A 21,301-nucleotide genomic window follows, 5' to 3' on the forward strand; every position below is an offset into this window, starting at 1 on the left:
ATACATAATTGACCTGGGTTTAGATATTCAAATTAAAAGTTTACACATCATTTACTTACCGCTTTTAAATCATAAATTAAGTGACTATCTACAGAAGACATACCCACAACTAACAGGTTGCTTATGATATTAACTACAGGATATTTTGAAAAACTCAATATGTTTTTTGGAAATTTATCTGCGAATGGCCCTTCATTCTAGACGTATTCGGCATCAAAAATGCTTGTCATTTCGATGGCTATCTCAGAATATAAAATTCATCAAGGTTTCATTCCCATAAGGTTCTGACTGATAAATGAACTGCTTTTTGCCAGAAACCCCACACCAACAATCATCCTTCTGAAGGTATATTCAATCTCACTGTTTAGCATAGACATGTTATCACATGACTGGAATCGATTATCTCCACTAATAGTAAAAAAAACACTATTTTTATTGCTTCAAATGTAGGTATTTCTATGACTTTTGAAACAGTAATCCTGTTGGTAAAAGAGGGATACAGACATAAGGCGATGGGCTAGGGGTAAATGTAAAAAAATTCACATTCATATCATCAACATTCGTTTTAACAGCCAGATATTATCACCTGTCTTCAAATAGAAAAATTATGCTTCATGAACGAGGACATGGACTAATTCATTGTCACTGAGTCGCAATAATTAATAGTTAAATTTATAATAATGCTGAACAGGTCAAACTTACTATAAAACATTTCACAATACTTTTTAGTTGTATTACTAAACCATGAAACGTATTGTTTATAATGACTGATCGCATTTATTTTAACCGTGAATTAGATATCAGCATATTTCTCGTATTTTTTAATTTGTAATTATATACAGTTAATTGATCTCGGTGTATTTCTACACCCATATTCTTATTGTCGTGATACGTGGAATTTATTGGATGCTGCTGTAGTGATCGGTGCGTTAATATCATTTTTTCGGTAAGTTGAACGAAGAACATTTCAATAGAAACGATGTCATGCTAATTAACTTTAATATAAGGTTTTCTTATAATAGGATGACATGTTTCTGGAGACCGAATAATTTAAAGTTTGTTTTCATAAGAGGAGAACCAGTAAAAATCAATAAAGTTACGATTGATTCGTATTAATGTACGAGACCTTAACTAACAAATGCACACAGAATCGAAACCAGAACTTTTAGGCCTCAAAGTGAACACAAAATCTTACCTTTGATATGGAAGTTACTACTAGTTATGGCTATGCTCAATAACACTCAATAACTTAAAGGTATCATACATTAACAAGACTTGAAGGTCTCATGCTCTATTTCACTTCAAATCGTGGATCTATGCACTCCCAAGGAAACCTTAAATAATGTAGAACAGCTGTACGTAACTGTCTGACTTTTACTATTGCCACGGTTGACGTTAGTTTGAAATTAAATTGTATTTTTAAATTTTTGACTGCATTTGAGATCCGGTCAGTCACGAACCAAGAAACTCAGTGATAACATTTCTGACTGTAGCCCAGTGAACCACAAACACATCTTATCAATAAACTTCAAATGGAACAAAATTTGGGTTTGCGGATTCCCGATTATTACCGCCAACTACCTAAAGTCAGTGAGGTTAATACCTGACTGAGGTTTTATTATTACTTAACATGCCAGTCATATTTAAACGAATACATTACTTAAGAAAAATTTATTCATCGATAATCAACATTAGTCTTAACATACTCGATGATAAACAAATCACGAAGCCTACTTGATTTCAGTTGTGTAAGACTTAAAATCAATGTTAAATCAAGTTAATGATCTTTTAACGTGATTAATCCAATTTTACAAACGGAAACCTGTAACTGTATAAGAAGAGTTAGTGTAACTCTCCTAAACATAACATTATTTTAACATGAAACTCAAACTATATCTCGCTGTCATATATTATCAAGCACGAGTGATAGATTAAAGTCATCATGCAATCGCTTTCAATTAATATATAACCAGTGGAATCCCAAACACATTGTAAACCTAATCCAAAAAAGTCAATCAACGCCTATCGATTGATATCACATATAGAAGGCCATATATAGAGAGAACAAAACAACATTACCCAAATTAACCTAGTTGATTGGAATCCAAATTTAGCTAACATTTCATAGGAAGAAATTTTCTATTTATTCTACGAATTTCATTAACCATATCATCAAGATTATAATCAGTATTTTAAATTTTTGTTTCATGTTAATTTTTTTCGTTACTATGTCTCTCTTTCACTTTTGTTTTTGATTTCGATTTGAAACTTCATCAACTGTATAATACTTAATGAAGTGCTTATACTTTGAAAGGTAGAGCTGGACATGGAAGTAGGTAAGTATGATGTTAAGTTGATTCATATTTGTTTCCTATGTTACAATATTTTGAGGAAACATTGTATACTGACAATACAAAGTAGGATATTAAAGTGCTTTTATTGTTTTAATCAATTAACTAGTTTTATTTAAGTCGCTATCATATATTGAAGACTGACAATTATCCGCCAGTGATTGAAATTCGCCGGCGGATGTTTGAAACGACTGAAATTAACACATGGATCTAGCTATCCCAAAAATACAAATTTGCGACTGTGAAAGATATGCATCGTCTGCTCAACAATAAATAACACTAGATAATTCGAATAAGTCAAGAGATTCTGTATTCAAACTGTGTCAATAGTTTGAAGTGTTTACGAAAGATTTTAGAATAAGACACTTTTTTGAGAAAATACTTAATTGGTCCTTTTTTACATATGTATGTCTCACTATAAAAATATAATAGTATTCATCCAAACGCTTAATCTATAACTATGATCATTATATAATCATAAAACCTTTTTACGAGCTACAGCTTTTGTAGAGATCATAAAATAAATAAATCGACTAAAAAAACAACCACACTGATTACTGTCTTAGTGTAACAATCCTCCTTCAACAAATATTAATGTAGTGAACGAGAACACAAGTGGGGACAATCGAATATATTTCAACACAAAATTATGGAACATCTTAGTAAAATCTGAGAACCGTACAGTAAAACATTCATTTGCAAAATGTCAATCGATCATCTCAGACTTCATTGTTCCTTTGTTTTCACACCGATTACCCTCTGTTTTCATCCTCTTTTCTTCGATCTTCTTAATCTTCCGCCTCCAAGCATTTGACATTCAATTGATGATATATACTACTCATATCTGTCGACATCAGTAACACACACCACATTAAGATTCATTTTTATTGAATAACTAATTGATTTATTATTGTTACTTATACATGTGAAAGATATTTGGAAAAAAATCATTACGAGTGATTAGCTTTGTCCTACAAGATTGCAACTAAGATAAAAGGATCTGCAGGAATTGTTTAAATTAGATCTTAGATTTCATCATCATTTATGTTAAAAAGTGAAGTATATCAAAAATATTAATAAATGGTGGCTAAATGTTGTAGTGAATTGACTACATTGAAAATGTGTACAACTTTATAACGCTAGTACTACTAGACTTGAGGAACTCGGTTTTAATTCAGTTTGAGGCAATGTTTGTCCATTTTTGAGAAAACCCGGAGTAACGTTATGAAGCTGTTTACTTCTTGATTAAACGTCAATTATAAGATAGAGAACACTCCAAGTGTGTCAGCGAATTAAGTCATTTAGCAGTCAACACACACATAGACACATAATCTACGAACCCACATAAGAGAGGTCAATCAATCACAAAGCCAGATGTCAACCAACACAGATAGTTAATGTGAATCCAAAGGCACATAAATACGAAAATGCCTTAAAAGACAAACTATCAGATGAACTAATATGAAACTTGTAGAATAACTAAAAAGCTCACTTATTCCTGAAGTGGTAGGTGAAGATGCTGTCCAGAACGTCAATTACATCTCTGCAATTAAGCCATCTAAACCTGAAATCTCAACAATACCGAACTGATTAAATTTCTCATCAATCCGCAATTACGATAGCACCAAAGAATGAAATCAGGCTCATCATGTACTGTACTGAGAACGTTACACCCTTAATGAAATAACTTTTCTCATAGGTACCGGATATAACGTCAATTTGTATTAACCCCAGTGGATACACAGAACAACTTAGAACCATTAGAAATGAGTCCAATAACTCAACAACTTACTCCTTATATCCTTTGTCGAGCAATCTTATAACAAACAGTACTTAATTGAAGCTTTTAAGTAAGAGAATAGCGATATTCATAACGTCATAGTAACTATTTCTATATAGATTGAAACGAAAATTACATCCAATCAAGTGGTAGCCACATGATAGATTTTTTTATTAAACAATCTAGTTACTCAAATATTGATTTATTCCTTCATTGTGAGTTTTTAATCAGTGATTGACAGTAATTGATTAATTGATTATTTAGAAGAATTAATGTCAATAAAAGTTGATATTGCAATCAAATCACTAAAACGATAAGCTTTTTTAAAAAGGAAAACAAACAAACGAAAGCATGCAACATTATACATAAATTAACTAGATGATTAATTAACTTCTATCTTATATTTGGGTGAATATCTGATGTTAATAACAATCCACATTATTATTTGTTTAATCTTCTTTCTTGTGATGCCTTTTCATTTTTCATTTGTTGGTTTACTTTCCATTACCAAGTAAAAATTTGAGTACAATAAAGTCGTTACGTGTACTTCGAGTGTTAAGACCATTAAAAACCATTCGTAGAGTACCGAAATTAAAAGTAAGTTTGATTTAATTTTCACAGTTATATATATTAATAGTAACTGAATATTTATAAGTATTAAGAACTTGTGAATCTCAAGCATGTCAGATGTCAGTCAATTATGCACAAAATGAAATGGAAGATGGTTCAGCAGTATCTTGAATTAGTCAGATTAAGAAATCCAAGTTACTAGACTCAGATACAATGGTCTGAAGGTTAAGCACTCAAGTCAAGGCTTGAGTATTTCGGGTTCGATTTCTAGTGGGGCCTTAGTTGGGAACTGTTATGAAGTAGCATGTTAAAGTGAAACAGCTATTCAATGTTTCTAATCGAGGCCAGACCCTGAATGTTTAGGATTTTCACAGTTGAGAAAGGTAATTAAAGTAGTTTTTGATGGACTTAAACTAGCTAATAAGACAATAAACATTTTGCAATCGTCTTGTCTTAGTTTGGAACTCTACAGATATCTTTAATCGAAGTGATTGAGTGCAGACGATTCAATTTATTTTGTCCAGTACATTATCATATCACAAATGAGTTATTAGTTAAGTTTATTTCTATGCTTTCAAGGCAAAATATTAATAGACTTTATTATATATTATAAATTTAGAACATAACATCTTTAGATACTATTTTAGGTCATACGTATATTTTATTTATTCAAAAACAAATTAGTTTGTTCGAGGCATTGACCAATATCGATGTGTTTACTTTTTTTAAGTATAAAATGACACAATTTAGAAAATAGTCAATATCAATAAAATTGGCTCAATTCATGGAGAAAAAACTCCCCAGAACGTTTTATTACCTGTTGAATAAAAGACATAAAGAAATTTATTTACCTTTAACAAAAACTATTCATAATCCAACTTAAAATCTAAATTTCAAATTAGATTAACTTCTTATTTCAGAATATATCTAGCGTTTGAATAGCCTAAATACAAACTAACATTTACTAAGTGTTTTCCATCATGTGTTATGCTTAACCTTAATTCATGTGTAATGATAAGCATCAGAGTTTCTAATCAAAGACAAACAAATCTACATTAAATATCTTAATGTTCAATATTTCATTAGAAAAAAACACACCTCAGTCGTTATTTTTTCTAAATAAAAAATAGGAGATGAGATTTTGCTCTACCGAATAGTTTGATTCTAAGTTTCGGTATATAAAAAAATAGTCGACTTAAAATTGATTCAGTTTACTAGGTCTCATAACAATGATAAATGCATTCAGCTATGAACAGTTTCTATTCTAGTAAATGTTTTTTTAAACTTTGAAAACGTTTAATGGTTGATTTCGAAAAGTGATACTTTGTATCCATCGGTAAAAAGATATTTTAATACATAGTATTAAAAACCATTAAAAAACCGGATTTTAATACTATTTGGTGACTTGATCACAATGCATACCTATAATCAAAAGTTATTATTGAACTGGAAATATTTAGATTGATTTCATTGAACCCATAAGTTCATGTCAAAGTTTAACCACTAATGAATTACAATATGTCTGTTAATCATCAGACTCAAATTCTCCAGTTCAATAGTCATCAAAACATTGTAAAACTCACATAGTTCTCAATAAGATCACTTGGAATGTATTTAAACAAGTTGAAAATCTATTATACATTATAAATAAAAATTATATATATTTGTAATATCCCAATAAGTAGAAAAATTAAATTTTCTAACATTTTGTGACTTAGTGTAAGTCACTTCTTCAGATTATATTAATTTTTCGTTCGCTCAATAATAATAATAGTATTATCAACTTGTTAGGCTAAAAGCCAATGATTTAATGAATTAATAGAAATGAAAACTTGATGAATAAGTCGATCTATATAATAAATTTGTTAATTTAAAACCATGAATTGAATAAAAATGTGACATTACCCAAAAAAACTTACATCAAAATAAATAGAGTAAAAAAAGGTGACTTAACCTACATGAACCTCTCCATAAAATACCTTAATAAAATAGTTATTAGTAACTGATCTTCCAAACGTTGTAGATTTATTTATTTATTTGAACACATAAATATTGGTACAAAGGGGCACCAAATAAATATGCTCCAAGCAGATCTCATTTGATATGTGTGAGAGCTGTGATACCACCCGGGTGCCCAGACCGAAGCAAGTGGTTTTCTTAGGGGGCCACACTTCGAGCCTTTGACCTAAAGGTCTAACCCACAAGGCAGTGGAGCATCGTGAGGAGATGAAGTCTCATGGTAGCCGGTGACCAAGTAATTGGTTCATATGCCATTTGTTCCTTTAGGATACTGGAGCCCATGTGCGCCACTGGTTTTGGATCCGGTTAAAGCGCTGGACATTCTGTTTTCATCCTCTCATTTTCGTAAACAACACCGTGGTGCGAGAAGGCAGTGAGTAGGACTTCCCTGGCAGAGGCTGTATACGCGTGACCATGTCAGAGCATTTCGAGAGGGAGGGCGAGCCTACCGCACTCTCGGCCATAACAGGGCATTTGGAGGCACGTTGTAGATTGTACTAAAAGATTCAACTGATCTAATAATCACAATATAACTATCCAATGATTCATAATTTACCTCAAACTCGTCATTGGATATCAGTTTATGAAGAAGTTTATCACTAAAATGGATTAGTTTAAAATTCATAAATTATTTTAACTAAACTAGTAACAGTAATCTAGTCACCATAACATCATGAATTTTAATGAATCAATAAATCATTACATAATAAGCATAAGATATCAACTAGAATTTTTAAGAAAAAATTATAATTCAATTTTTTCTGAATTTTATTCATTCTCTTTTGTTTTGTTTTTTTCTTTTACAGGCGGTATTCGATTGTGTAGTTAGTTCATTGAAAAATGTTTGCATTATTCTTGTTGTATATATATTATTTCAGTTTATATTCTCTATTGTGGCAGTTCAATTATTTCAGGGGAAATTTTTCTATTGTAATGATTTATCAAAACTTACAAAAGAAGATTGTCAGTAAGTTCATGAAATGAATTATTAAATATTTCAGTAGTATATACTTATTTGTCTCGAATGTTATCTCTTTTAAATAATAATAATAATAATACTCTAGAGTTATTTATATAATTTATTTGAATAGTACTTGAAAATCCTTTTTTCATTTACTCCCATCTTCAAATTACTGTCTTTATTTAACTCATTCAAATCGATTGATAAGTATCTCTTTTATTAAATTAAGTGACTTTCAATATCTAACTGATCAGTTAAACAAATTGTATGGTATCTTAGATTGAATATAGTAAAACTTTCATTTTAAAAGTTATGTAATCACTTTAAACCAATATCAATATTAAAATTGTTTTATAAATATCTTTGAGTACTTAAATCACGTCTCCAGTATCTTTTTGGATGATCGTCACTTCAGATATTTGAAGGAAATAGACAGGTTGATATCCAGCACTCCCTCTCTTTATGATAAAAAGTTCGCGTTCATTAAAATCTCTTATTTTTTTGTCGTACATAGATCATTTTTCTGGAAAAAAAGTCAGGGTTTTATCGCTTTTTATAGTATTACACATTTTGCACTGGATGGTTCAACAAACTCGGCTTTTATTATTGTAATGAACAATATTGAAAGAGTGTATTTCAAACGCCAAACAACCTTATACAGTTACTTCATGATCATCAAAGTAATCCATTCTAAGGACATTCTAAATGATTTGCCGTCGTTGAACGTAATACTGTCTTCATATACATTTGCACTACTGTTGAATGTTTTGTTACATTATCTTATGACAACATGATTTATTGGTAATATCCACATACTGATAGATAAGATCGATTTCACCTTGCTCATTGATCTTAAAACGACCTGAATATCAGGCTATTATAACTTCTACATCATCCATTGAGTTTTTTCAATCTTTTTGATTGAATCACATATTCTGTTTCCCAGTTATTGATTCTTGACAATTTCTTTAACCTCTCGATACCTACTGGAAACAACGTAGAATCAATCACAAAGTACCATCAGTCAGTTATGTGGCAATGTAGAGTTCAGCATACGTCTTTTTCGTTCCAAGTTGCCAAACTATATAACCACTGCAAAATGAAATTATCAAGAGGAATACCAGAATAGTAGAAGCAGAAAAGATTAGGCATGGAATATGTAATCCGATAAGAAAAAAATGGATTTATACAATACAATTTATAAGATACTTTTACAACTCAAGATACAAAAAAAAGACAAATAGAGAAAAGGAGTAGATGAATTTACATTATTGTGAACGATTCTAAGCAACATCACCCAGTCTCTAACCATCGATTAAAATAGTTACATGTATCCCAGCCATATAGTTCACAACTACCTACATTGTTCAGTTAAATAGTATTTTGATCTTATAAATAAGCTAAATTGGATTTATTGATTACAGCAGATAACAAGTGACTTATGAATTATTTTACACTATAGTACTGTCTAATTATTTGTCGGGGACGTTAGGTCCCCAGAACTCACATGGGAAAGGACCCAATTTTGTAATTTTATTTGGAAAATTTGAATTTCTTTATTTTCGCGACAAAGGCGCTCTTGTCACCATGTTGTATTTCTCACTGGGAAGAATCTTAAATGCTATTGGTCCGTTGCGTCTTTTAGTATGCTATTTGGTAATTCTCCCCAAGGAAGATTTTGTGCTGTATATGTACATTTTGAATTGTGTTTGTTGTTATCGCTCGTTTCTGGCTGTTTGCAGAATATACTTCTCCATTCCAAGCTTGGACTTCTCCCTCTAGTTAGCGGGGCTGGGACGCATCAAATAGCTAGCTTACTGGTCTTTGGTCACTGAGTCTTGTTTCTTGTTCGCAGATTAAGTGAACTCGTGATAGCTTCAACCCTAGCATTACTATGGAACTATCAACAATTAATATGAAAATGCATAAACATTCTGTACAAACACAGTGACTACATTTTTATAACTTATATTGGTTGAATGTAATTATTAATTAGTTAGAATTTAATAATATGTTAACTAAATAACCCATTAGAATTATAAATGATTATTTTTTACTCATTAGTTTATTCCATTGAATACTTTCATGCACTAATGTTAGCCAACTTAAAAGCCAAATGTCTAAATAAATTAGATTTCATTAAAATTGATTATATTTAACTTACTGTCTTGAATACTATTATTTAAGATAATTACCATCTGAACTTGGCTATTTTATAATTTTATTTATTTGTCAAAAATCATTTTTTTAATCTGAGGGTATTATCTAATTAAACAAAACATGCAAAAATAAACCACTTTCTGAGAAATGCTTTCAAATGCTCTGGTACGACCGAGAGTGAGGAGATTCCGCTCTCCCTCTCAAAATGCTCTCACATGGCCACGCGTATATAGCATCTGCCAAGGAAGTCCTACTCACTGCCTTCTCGTGGCGGGGGTGTTGTTTACGAAATTGCGAGGACGAAAAGCGAATGTTCGGCGCTTTAACCGGATTGGTGGACAGGGAGAGTCCACTTAGGGGAGTTGGAAAACCCTGATTCTAAACCAATAGTGCACAAGGGCTCCAGTATCCTGAAGGAACAAATGGCGTGTGAACCAATTTTCGGTCACCGGCTACCATGGGACTGCATCTCCTTACGATGCTCCACTGCCCCGTGGATCAGACCGTTATGTTAAAGGCTCGGGATGTGGTCTCCTAAGGAAATCACATGCTTCTGTTTGGGCACCCGAGCATTATCACAGCCCTCACACATATCGAATGAGATTTATGTGGCGCATACATATTTGGTGCTTCTTTGTACCAATATTTCTGTGTTAAAATAAATAAATAAAAATAATTTCTGATGAATAATTAAAGTCGAAAAGGGGTTTTATGGATATTACAGTCATTTGATAGTTGAATTTACGAGTCAATTAAAGTCAGGCCATCATGGAAAACTTGAAAGAACTGAAAGGCCGTTTTATCCCTTATCAGTGCGTATCCACGATGCCACCGCAAATGGGTCTGTTGTGCGATAGTAAATCACTGATGACAATAGTGGATGTTTCGCTCACTATCGTGGATTAGTTGAAGTTAAACATTAACACCGTAGGATGTCGGATCAGTGGTATAAACGTTACACGTTCGCTCGTGAAACCTATAGGTCCTGGGTTTGAGTCTTGTAAATCGGGGTCGTGGATGTACACTGCTAAGAAGTACGATACTGGGACGAAATGGCCGTCCGGTGCTCTTAGGTTTTCCATGGTGCTCTACTTTCAATAGACTCATGAATTCAACTGTTAAATAATTAAAGGCTAAATATAACTTGATAGTTTAGTTGTGTGAATTTGTTTAAAATGTCAAAAGTGCATAAGTGGTTATTTCAGTGATGGCTAAATGTTTGACTACCAACCAGTTGTTCTGATATACATTTGAACCCCATTTTATTTATTTCATTATGAATTCTGAAATAGTAATAGTATCATCCCATACACGTTCGAGTTCATAAATTTGTATTTGTTAATTGAGGTATGTAATAATTTTACACAGTAAACTATGTCAAACTGGATGTAATTAGGTCCATATATTTAAACATGGTAAATAACATGAATTATAATTACAAAAGGGATCATAATTTCAATTTTTGCTTAATACTACTATAAACAATATCAATTCTTAAGATGATCGCGTAATGAGTAACCAAGTGCTTTGAAGTTAATTTACTTAGCCATTTGAAGATCAAGAAGAATTGAATACATTTAGACCAAAACAAATGATTGTTTGCCTCCAAAAATGTTACTTTTCTAATAGACGAATTCGTTTTTAAATTGTTTCTTGTTTTACTACGCAACTACCCCAAATAATTGATTTATGTTCACAAAAAATAACAACATAAACATTGTCTTTTATTTATTTATTTATTCCATAGAGGTTATTTCTTTTCATATGATGATGGTCTAGTACCTGTTGTGAAAGCTCGAGTATGGAGTTCACGTGATTTTCATTATGACAATGTGATCACAGCTATGCTAACATTATTCACAGTGACAACTGGTGAAGGATGGCCTGGGTAAGTACTTGAATGCCGTATAGTACTGAACAGTTGTTTTGTTTCAATTCAAAACCATGACATTATTTCATTAAAAATTCTGTGTGATTTAAAATTATGAAACATCACTTTTCCAAGAGCCCATTATTTATCATTATCCCTCTTTAGTTGCACTTAATTTATTCAGCTAATTATGCATGACAAAATTGTGCATTTACGCACTATCATATAGTGTTTACAACATGTTGTCAATTTGATTACGATGAAACCCATGAATTATCGTTTAGTTGCTTCGTATACTTTCCCTTTTTATTCCCTATTCATCGGAAAAATAAGCGGCGATTACTATCGAATTCATAGATCAAATTATATCTGGATATGAAGAAAGATATTATGAAATAAAACCGATCATAGGGATTTACGAAGCAGATCACTGCTGAAGAAGTTTATATATATGTATATATATATATATGTATCAGGGAAACTAATAAGTCAATAAATGGATTGTTGTCAAACTTTAAATGAAATAAAAGCACATTGACAAATGATTTCTTATCAGTGAATTAATCCTAATATAGTTGTAACTACCTAGATTTATAAATTTAAACAATATTTCACAAACATTATGTTTATACGATAAATATTTGTTATCTATTCAAATACGCAACATTTTATATTGACTATTAAACTAGTTATTTTGTTGTCATAGTAGCCGGATTTATTTCGTTAGATAAATGGATGAGAAGTACAATTTAATTAGAAGTTATGATAGTTGATTTTTACAATTTAAAACGAATCATGTAATTACTATTTAAAATACAATAAGTCAAAAAAAACACACAACTCAATCCATAATATTCATTTAAATAAAGAATTTCCTTTACTTTTTTTATCTTTACCCATGCATAATATTTGTTCCCTTCGTTTTGTGTCATTTCCCTTATGTGGTTTGTATTTTCTTTTTTCATAACACAATATACTATCTCTGTTGCCACTAATGACATAAATACCATATATACTAATACTAGTAATAGTAATATGCTTAAAATGCGTCATATTAACAACAAGTTACATTATACACATTTGAGATTATCAATGCTGTGTGTGTATGTGTGCATGTATGTATGTATATAGTATACATATATAGGAAATTTGAATTCAATGAAAAAGTATTTATAAAAATAGAATGCATAGCGAATTCTTTCACTCTCATTTAAATTAAACTGTGTGCGTTATTTTATTTTCAATAGTTGAAATCATGCATCAATGGAAGCTAGACCACCATGGAAAACCTGGAAGCACTGGACAGCCGTTTAGTCCTGTTGTAGGACTCCTCAGTAGTGTATATCCACGATCCCACCCCTATACTAGGGCGAAACGGCCTTCCAGTGCTTCCAGGTTTTCTATGGTGGTCTAGCTTCAATTGACTCATGATTTGAACTATTGAAATTTCTAAAAATTTCCACAAAACCCATTCTGATTATTTTATTTTGTTTATCTGACTAATTAATTAAACAATTCCCTAATGGTTACTCTTCAATTTAACTAATTCCTAAGTAGAAAAAGTATATATATATATAATGGTTATATGAGGCGTTAATACTAATCGTTATTTTCAGCCCCTGAGGCGACTGATAACAATAACAAAAATCAAGTCTTTTAGATAACATTTTATTTGATAAGTGTCATTGATCAATTGTGGCCAATTCTAAATATTAACTCAATTCAATACTTTCTTAATTAACGTCGTTGACCAACCATAGGAAAAAAAGCTTTACACTTATTTTTTTAGAAATTCTTATACCTGCTATGGTAAAAAACCTTTGATATCTGTGTCTGAACTAACAACAACAAACAAACCTCAAAGTTTATTAGTTCAAAGTTTAAGAACTGTAGACCAATGAGAAACTATAGGACAACTAGAAAATTAAGTACTTGGTATTCCATGACTGGTTATTTTATCTTTGAATTTAATAACTCATTATGTGTTTCTCAAGGTCATTGATATATGATGTACAGAGATCAGTTCTATTAACTCTATGACTTTAATGAAAACAGTGAGAGATCACTTCTCAATGACAATTAACTTTTGTTAATATTTATAGAGAAATGTAAGGTTATGCATTGAACACACGATAACAATTGGTTAACTATTGAAAAAACAGGAAAGATGTTTCGTTGTAGTACTGAACACTTCAAAAGTACACAATAATATTTAACTCAGGTTTCATAATACACTCAATATTATGCGACTTGCTCAAATATATGAACTATCATTTGTCCAAACATCCATTTGTTGATGGCAGTCTTTCTTGTTTAGTGTTTATTTTAAATTCCACCTATCTACCAAGTATATTTACACGCTTTTCTATTATTTTTAAAACCTAATACGAGGCTAACTATTAAAAAGTACTACCACTGTAGAGTACATATTTACCCTGAACATATAGTATTGAATAAAATGAATATTATTATTTTACTACAATAATTGGTGGAATAATAAATGATTTTTGTTTTCCATCTCCAATGAATTCACTTCTAAGCTAAATTTTTCCATTCTATATTATCGTCAGTTAGCTGTCTTACTACAGTAGAGAATAACTATACAGACGACAAAAAAGTTATGGTACGTTGGTTAGCTATGATTTTGTGATTAAAATTATTCTAAACAAAGAGTAAATGTATGTCTCTTTGTTTTTTTCATTCGGTACTTTCTTGTTCTTATCATTCTCTTCATAACTTGTTTTCATAAATATTATTCATTGTAGAGTTTTAAAGAATTCAATGGATGCTACAGAGGTGAATCATGGCCCAGTTGAAGACCATAGTCAACAAATGGCAATTTTCTATATCATATTTTTCATTGTATTCCCATTCTTTTTTGTCAATATTTTTGTAGCTTTAATTATTATAACATTTCAAGAACAAGGTGAAAATGAATTAGTCGATCATGAATTGGATAAAAATCAAGTAAATGATGTATACATGTATCTTTTTTGTTTCTCAAGCCATAGCTTAACATATTGAGCAAATCAGTATACTCTAGTATTTGAGTAGAAATCATGAACAACAGTCGGCATGGAATAATATGAATACATTTTTTTATTTTATAGGTTCTCAACAACTGCTTACAACAGTCTATGTATTGAAATGTAACAGTCATGAATTGTAATTTCATAATTTTTATCGCAAACTGTTCTTGGCTAGTTAACTGTTGAACCCAGAAAGCCCTGGTTGAATGTTTTCTCCTAGTATGAGGCTCTTCATCACTATCGTGGGTTAAAAAAGTGTCCAATGTGATCTGGTCCCTGATGGTTAACTATGATCAGTCAGTAGTGTAAACTATGAAATTCAGCAATCCTGGCCACTTATAATAGTTAATAATAGGCATTGGTTGTTGAAAAAGTGAAGTAATAAAAACTACATATATAGGATAGTTACTCAAAAACTGATAAGATAGATTATGTGGTGACTATAGATTTGAAAAGCTTACATACGTTTTGGGAGTTATATGAATGAAATGACCGTTTTAAAGTGGATGGATATGAATGAATATGTATGAATAATATGCGGAGAGGAATTAATCTCAAAATATCAATTTACTATAATAGTGATAGTTGATAACTACCTTTTGTGGGTAAATAAAATGGGTCTGAGTTTCTAATAGCTAATGCTTCAAGAAAGCTTAATGAAACAGAGTTTATCAGTTTGCTTATTACTTTGATAGATTTAGGAATGTCGACAATATATCTAAGTCTGATTAAATCTAGTATGGATAAAGCATCTTTTGAAAAAAGAATCATAATTGCAGCTATGACAAATTCACAGTTTAGTATGACCGGTTAATTAATTTCTATCAGTTACGATACCTATTTCAATCACGAAAAACAATGACATTAAATTTCTGCAAATAATTATGACTATTATTTTGATTTTCTATAAGTCTTTTTGCATTTGGAACGAAATCCTGTACGGTTATCTCTGAAAAATGATCTTTTCATCTGATCCGGACTACGTTGGTGTTACTTTAAACTTTGAAAAAACTCACGATGCCACTTAAAGATTATAATATACTTCATTGTATAAATTGAAAATAACTACCTCATGAATTAATGTCAGTCAGTGAATCACTGATGAGCAGATAGCTCCAAAGTGTTAGGTAGTCCTAGTGGGAGAATTTTTCTCTCTATTCGCAAGTTCTTAACACTACATAGGTTGGTATTTAGTTCACATGACAAATATAATACCATTCATTCAATCAATTTATATTAAATAGTTTACATTTTTCTATTTTCCTCAATTAAACATACAATACTTTTTTGGTAGCTAACTGTTCCTCAATTGATAATGTTAACTTTATAAGCTACCACTAAACATTTCTTTATAAAATCACAAACCTAACCCGTACTATAATTTACACCAATTCTTAATGAAAATATACTGGTAAATTATTAACTACCCGTTTATTTTTTAATCAAAACCAATAATATATTTTTATAAAACGACTAGTGAATTTAATTTCCCAAAAATTCAGCCATCTGTAGCATTAGAATATCTAATTAGAATATGCATGTTAACAGTGCATTTTACTTAAATTAAACTGACTAATCAAGTTGGTTGGTTGTTTGGTTGATTTAAGCATTCAGATTTGAAACCAAATATATAATAAAGTTTTTTTTCAGTACCCTCCTATCTCTTTTGAGTATGAGATATTTTTTTAATTGTTAGACTTAAGTGTATTTTATCCCAAGCTAATCCGTGTCGGGTAGAGACAAGTATCTACAGCGTTACAATGGAAGATGGTTGCCCGATTTCGTGGATTGGTTACGGTTAGACATTAACATCATTGGATGTCGGCTCAGTGGTCCAGTAGGTTAAGCATTCGCGCACGAAACTGAAGGCCCTGGGTTCGAATCCCACGAGCGGGATCGTGGATGTGCACTACTGAGGAGTTCCACAATAAGACGAAACGGTTGTATAGTGCTTTCTAGTTTCCAATGGTGGTCTAACATCAATCGGTTCATGATCTCAATCAAAAACTTAATAATCTCCACAACCCCTATAATGATAATAAATAACCTTGTTTCGTTATATATATATACACAAAACATTTTCACACTCAATATTTCCTGTACATATATCAACATGCAAATTTTACTTATTTTTAATCGAAAAAATAATCTTTTTTTTCTCTAGAAACAATGTATTGAATTTGCAATTAATTCAAAACCTTTATGTAGATATATGCCTAGTAATATTGCATCAACAAAATATCGAATATGGAGATTAGTTGTATCTAGTCCATTTGAATATTATATTATGACAATGATTGCATTAAATACTTTAATTTTAATGATGAAAGTAAGTTTTTCTCACAATATTTATTCATTTATTTATTAAATAAAAATAGAATTTATTATAGAAGTCAAATATAAGTTATAGAAAAGTAATTACAAATGTAAAATAGGAAATTAGATTAAGTAACTAACTTGATTTATATCATGATTTGATTAAATAAGGTTTAGTTCAAAAGAAGAATGTAGAAGAAACTTATGATATATTAAAGTGTATATTTCGATAGTGTAATAAGCAAACAGAGTTAATCCAAAATATTTGCTTTATTTGTGCAACATAATTCATATAACCTGTTTGTAAATTAACTTGTCAAATCGTGAAAACTAATCAAAATAAATTAAATATAAGGTCAATTAGATACAAAGTGATCATTCAAAGTGTTAAAGAGAGAGAGGTAAGTAATATAAAATAAAAAGATTAAGAAGTCATATCAACCCTAACCAAGAGAATCGATTAAAGTTTATCATGTCCGATTCAAGGTTAGAGTAAGTGGTATTTTGTGCGCATACAAGGGAGACTTAAATTTTTTTATTGATCGAGGCTTCTATCTAAAAGCTGTTCTTAAATGAATATAATGACCTATCTTAATTATTTGTTTCCCCATTATGAAACATGATACTTTCCTAGATTATGATATTACCAAACAATTTTGGTCGGAAATTTTACCCTTCTACTTTCAATTATATACTCAAAAGGAATGTGTCCATACTTTTCATTCCTATGTTTTTAATTTTCTCTTTAAAGATTTGGTTGATTACATAACCTTTGCCGAAATTCCATTTGTCGTTTATTTTCCTAATTCAGAAGCCGTTCTTCTCAGAGCTTAACATTTTTTTAACCTTTTTAAAACAATTATCAAACAAATGTTTACTAACTTACGCCTGTTACCACTCGTGGAGAAACATAGGCTGCTCACTTGATGGTGAACAGTTCATATAAACTATCAGTTTTAATAATTTTTCGACTACTATTTGTATGATAGCATGATAAATAATAATCAGCTGAACAATTAATTTAAATCCTTCAAATTAGATTATAAGCGTTATTACATAGTAATGATCTTCCTCTTGTAATTAAGATGATTCAAATCAATTTATACTGTATCCTAAAATATGAAACAAGTGTATTTTATTTTATCATAAATACTTCATTTGTATTTTACTCTTCTTTCCTTACTAGTATTATCGACCAGATTATACAGATGCTAATATGGGCATTCCTGACTGGGAAACACAAAAATATCAAAGTTATTGTAGTACACTAGTTTATTTGAATACAGCATTTACTGCGATGTTTACAATGGAATGTTTATTAAAATTAATTGCATTTGGACCAAAAGTAAGGAATACTATTTACACTGATTTTTTTTAATATTGATTATGTCGTCAGTTGGTTGAAAGCAATCAACACAGATACCTTAGATATATGCTGCAGCTGGTTGGCACTCGTCAGTAAGGGACCTGCGAAACCTCAGAGGACAAATGCTTTTTTACGATAAGAAGCTGTTCCACTCAATATCAAAGTCAGAAAACTGACCTAACTTTCTAAGTTACTTTTTGGCTTTCGTAAAACGAAACATTTTGACTCATGACAAAACATGAATATGTCATCAATATGAATAAAGTTTGATAACTAAATAGGCTATGTCATTTCATGTTATTTTACTAAATAACTGCTGATATTAAACATGTGATGTCAAAATAGACGATTGCCGTCTATCCGTTGCTGACTTTTGATGAAAACTGATTGATTCGTTCGTTATCTATTTTCATTTAATTTCGTCACCGAACAATGGAAGTGCTAATGATTTATCATAATTCATAATGATTTTGAAGGGAAAGCGAATACTTTACTTACTACTTAATCAATTTTTACTTCATTACTTGTCTATATGATTTTAGTGACGTGTATATTTGTTAATTCTAAATCGGTAATATAACGCAATCACTAAACAATAGTTTCTCGTTTCGAATCAACTTTAAAGCTATACAAAATGCATTTCCTTTTTCGACACATAACAACTGAAGTATAGACAATTATTAAATGAACAATAAATTTGCAAATCTCTATGCACTCAACGAATTGGTCATAGGAGGCACAATATTTCCACACAAACGCATACAAAAAGCTACATGAATCTCACCGGACCACACTACAGAGAACCAGATAGATCATATTTGCATCAATAAAAAATTCCGAAGGACAATGAAAGATGAGAGAGCCAGGAGAGGAGCTGACATAGCTTCGGATCATCACTTGGTTGTGGCCAATTTAAAACTGAAGCTAAAGAAAAACTGGACAACTGGACAAACAGCACTACAAAGGTTCAATACAGTCTTCCTTCGAGATACTAAAACCTCAATGAATTCAAAATAGCTCTCAACAGCAGGTTCCAAGCCTTACAGGATCTACTGAAAGAAGAAGAAACTACTATGGAGGACAACTGGAAAGACATCAAAGAAGCATTAACTTCAACGTGTCAAGAGGTTCTGGGCCTCAAGAAGCATCATCATAAGGAATGGATCTCTATTGAAACACTGGACAGGATCAAAGAAAGGAAGAACAAGAAGATAGCAATTAACAACAGCCGAACATGAGCAGAGAGAGTCCAAGCACAAGCTGAATACATAGAAGCAAACAAGCAAGTGAAGAAGAGCATTAGAGCCGACAAGAAGAAATACGTGGAGGAACTAGCAACGACGGCGGAAAAAGCTGCAAGAAAGGGAAATATGAAACAGCTTTACAATACAACGAAGAAACTATCAGGGAAATACAGTAAACAAGAGAGACCGGTCAAAGACAAAGAAGGAAGGCCAATCACTGAAATTCGACAGCGGCGGAACAGATGGGTAGATTACTTCGAGGAACTCCTGAATAGGCCGGCTCCAATGAATCCACTGGACATCGAAGCAGTACACACAGATCTTCCTATAGATTTCAACCCACCAACGACGGAAGAAATTAGAATGGCCGTTAGACAAATCAAGAACGGAAAAGCAGCAGGACCCGACAACATACCAGCTGAAGCACTGAAGTCAGACATCAAAGTAACTACAAACATGCTTCACCTTCTATCCAAAAAGATTTGGGAGGAGGAACAAGTGCCGATGGACTGAAAAGAAGGACACCCCATCAAGATTCTAAAGAAATGAGATCTGAGCAAATGTGAAAACTACAGAGGCATTACACTACTGTCAGTACCAGGGAAAGTCTTTAACAGAGTGTTGCTGAACATGATGAAAGACGCAGTAGACGCCCAACTTCTAGATCAACAAGCTGGATTCTGTAAGGATCCGTCGTGCACAGACCAAATTGCAACACTACGGATCATTGTCGAACATTCAATTTAGTGGAACTCAACACTGTACATCAACTTCATTGATTGTGAAAAGGCATTTGACAGTGTAGATAGGAGGACGTCATGGAAACTTCTTCGACATTACGGAGTTCGTGAGGAGATTGTCAATATTGTCCGGAACTCATACGACGGACTTCAGAGCAAGGTCGTGCATGGAGGACAGCTGACAGATGCATTCCAAGTAAGGACCGGAGTCATACAAGGCTGTTTACTCTCTCCCTTCCTCTTTCTTCTGGTGGTCGACTTGGTTATGAAGACGTCGACATCTGGGGGAAAACACGGAATACAGTGGGCAGCTCAGAATCAATTAGACGATTTGGACTTCGCAGATGACCTAGCCCTCCTATCGCATACACATGAACAAATGCAGATAAAGACAGCCAGTGTAGCAGCAGTCTCTGCATCAGTAGGCCTCAGCATACACAAGGCGAAAACCAAGGCAAAGCAAGGACCGCACTCCTACAGTCGAAGAACAGATGGAACTCAAAACAACTTTCAACCAATACCAAAGTGAGAATCTTCAATACGAATGTCAAGGCAGTTCCACTGTACGGAGATGAAACTTGGAGAACTACCACAACCATCATCAAGAAGGTACAAGTATTTATAAATAGCTGTCTACGCAAGATACTCAACATCCATTGGCCGGATATCATCACCTACAGCCTTCTGTGGGAGAGAACAAACCAGCTTCCAACTGAAGACGAAATTAGGAAGAGACGATGGAAATGGATAGAACATACATTGCGCGAATCATCAAACTGCATCACGAGGCAAGCTCTAACTTGGAATGCTGAAGGGAAGCAGAAAAGAGGAAGGCCATAGAACATATTACGTTGGGAAATAAAAGTAGATATGAAAAGGATGAGTAACAACTGGA

At 31.9% G+C, this 21,301-nt stretch overlaps 1 protein-coding gene across 1 annotated transcript in view; it reads left to right on the forward strand.

The window, feature by feature from the left end:
* The window catches only part of CACNA1B_1 (Voltage-dependent N-type calcium channel subunit alpha-1B), an 81,280-nt gene that overhangs the window by 26,436 nt on the left and 33,543 nt on the right, over positions 1–21,301 (forward strand). Inside the window, exons 10-18 of the mRNA XM_051208096.1 lie at positions 843–946; positions 2,298–2,336; positions 4,644–4,728; positions 7,527–7,562; positions 7,599–7,687; positions 11,589–11,729; positions 14,477–14,678; positions 16,905–17,069; positions 18,243–18,401. Of these exons, the coding sequence (XP_051073570.1) occupies positions 843–946; positions 2,298–2,336; positions 4,644–4,728; positions 7,527–7,562; positions 7,599–7,687; positions 11,589–11,729; positions 14,477–14,678; positions 16,905–17,069; positions 18,243–18,401 (1,020 nt within the window). The remainder of the gene's footprint in view (positions 1–842; positions 947–2,297; positions 2,337–4,643; positions 4,729–7,526; positions 7,563–7,598; positions 7,688–11,588; positions 11,730–14,476; positions 14,679–16,904; positions 17,070–18,242; positions 18,402–21,301) is intronic.

Source organism: Schistosoma haematobium, chromosome 1, assembly GCF_000699445.3.
Source record: "Schistosoma haematobium chromosome 1, whole genome shotgun sequence".
NCBI lineage: Eukaryota > Metazoa > Platyhelminthes > Trematoda > Strigeidida > Schistosomatidae > Schistosoma > Schistosoma haematobium.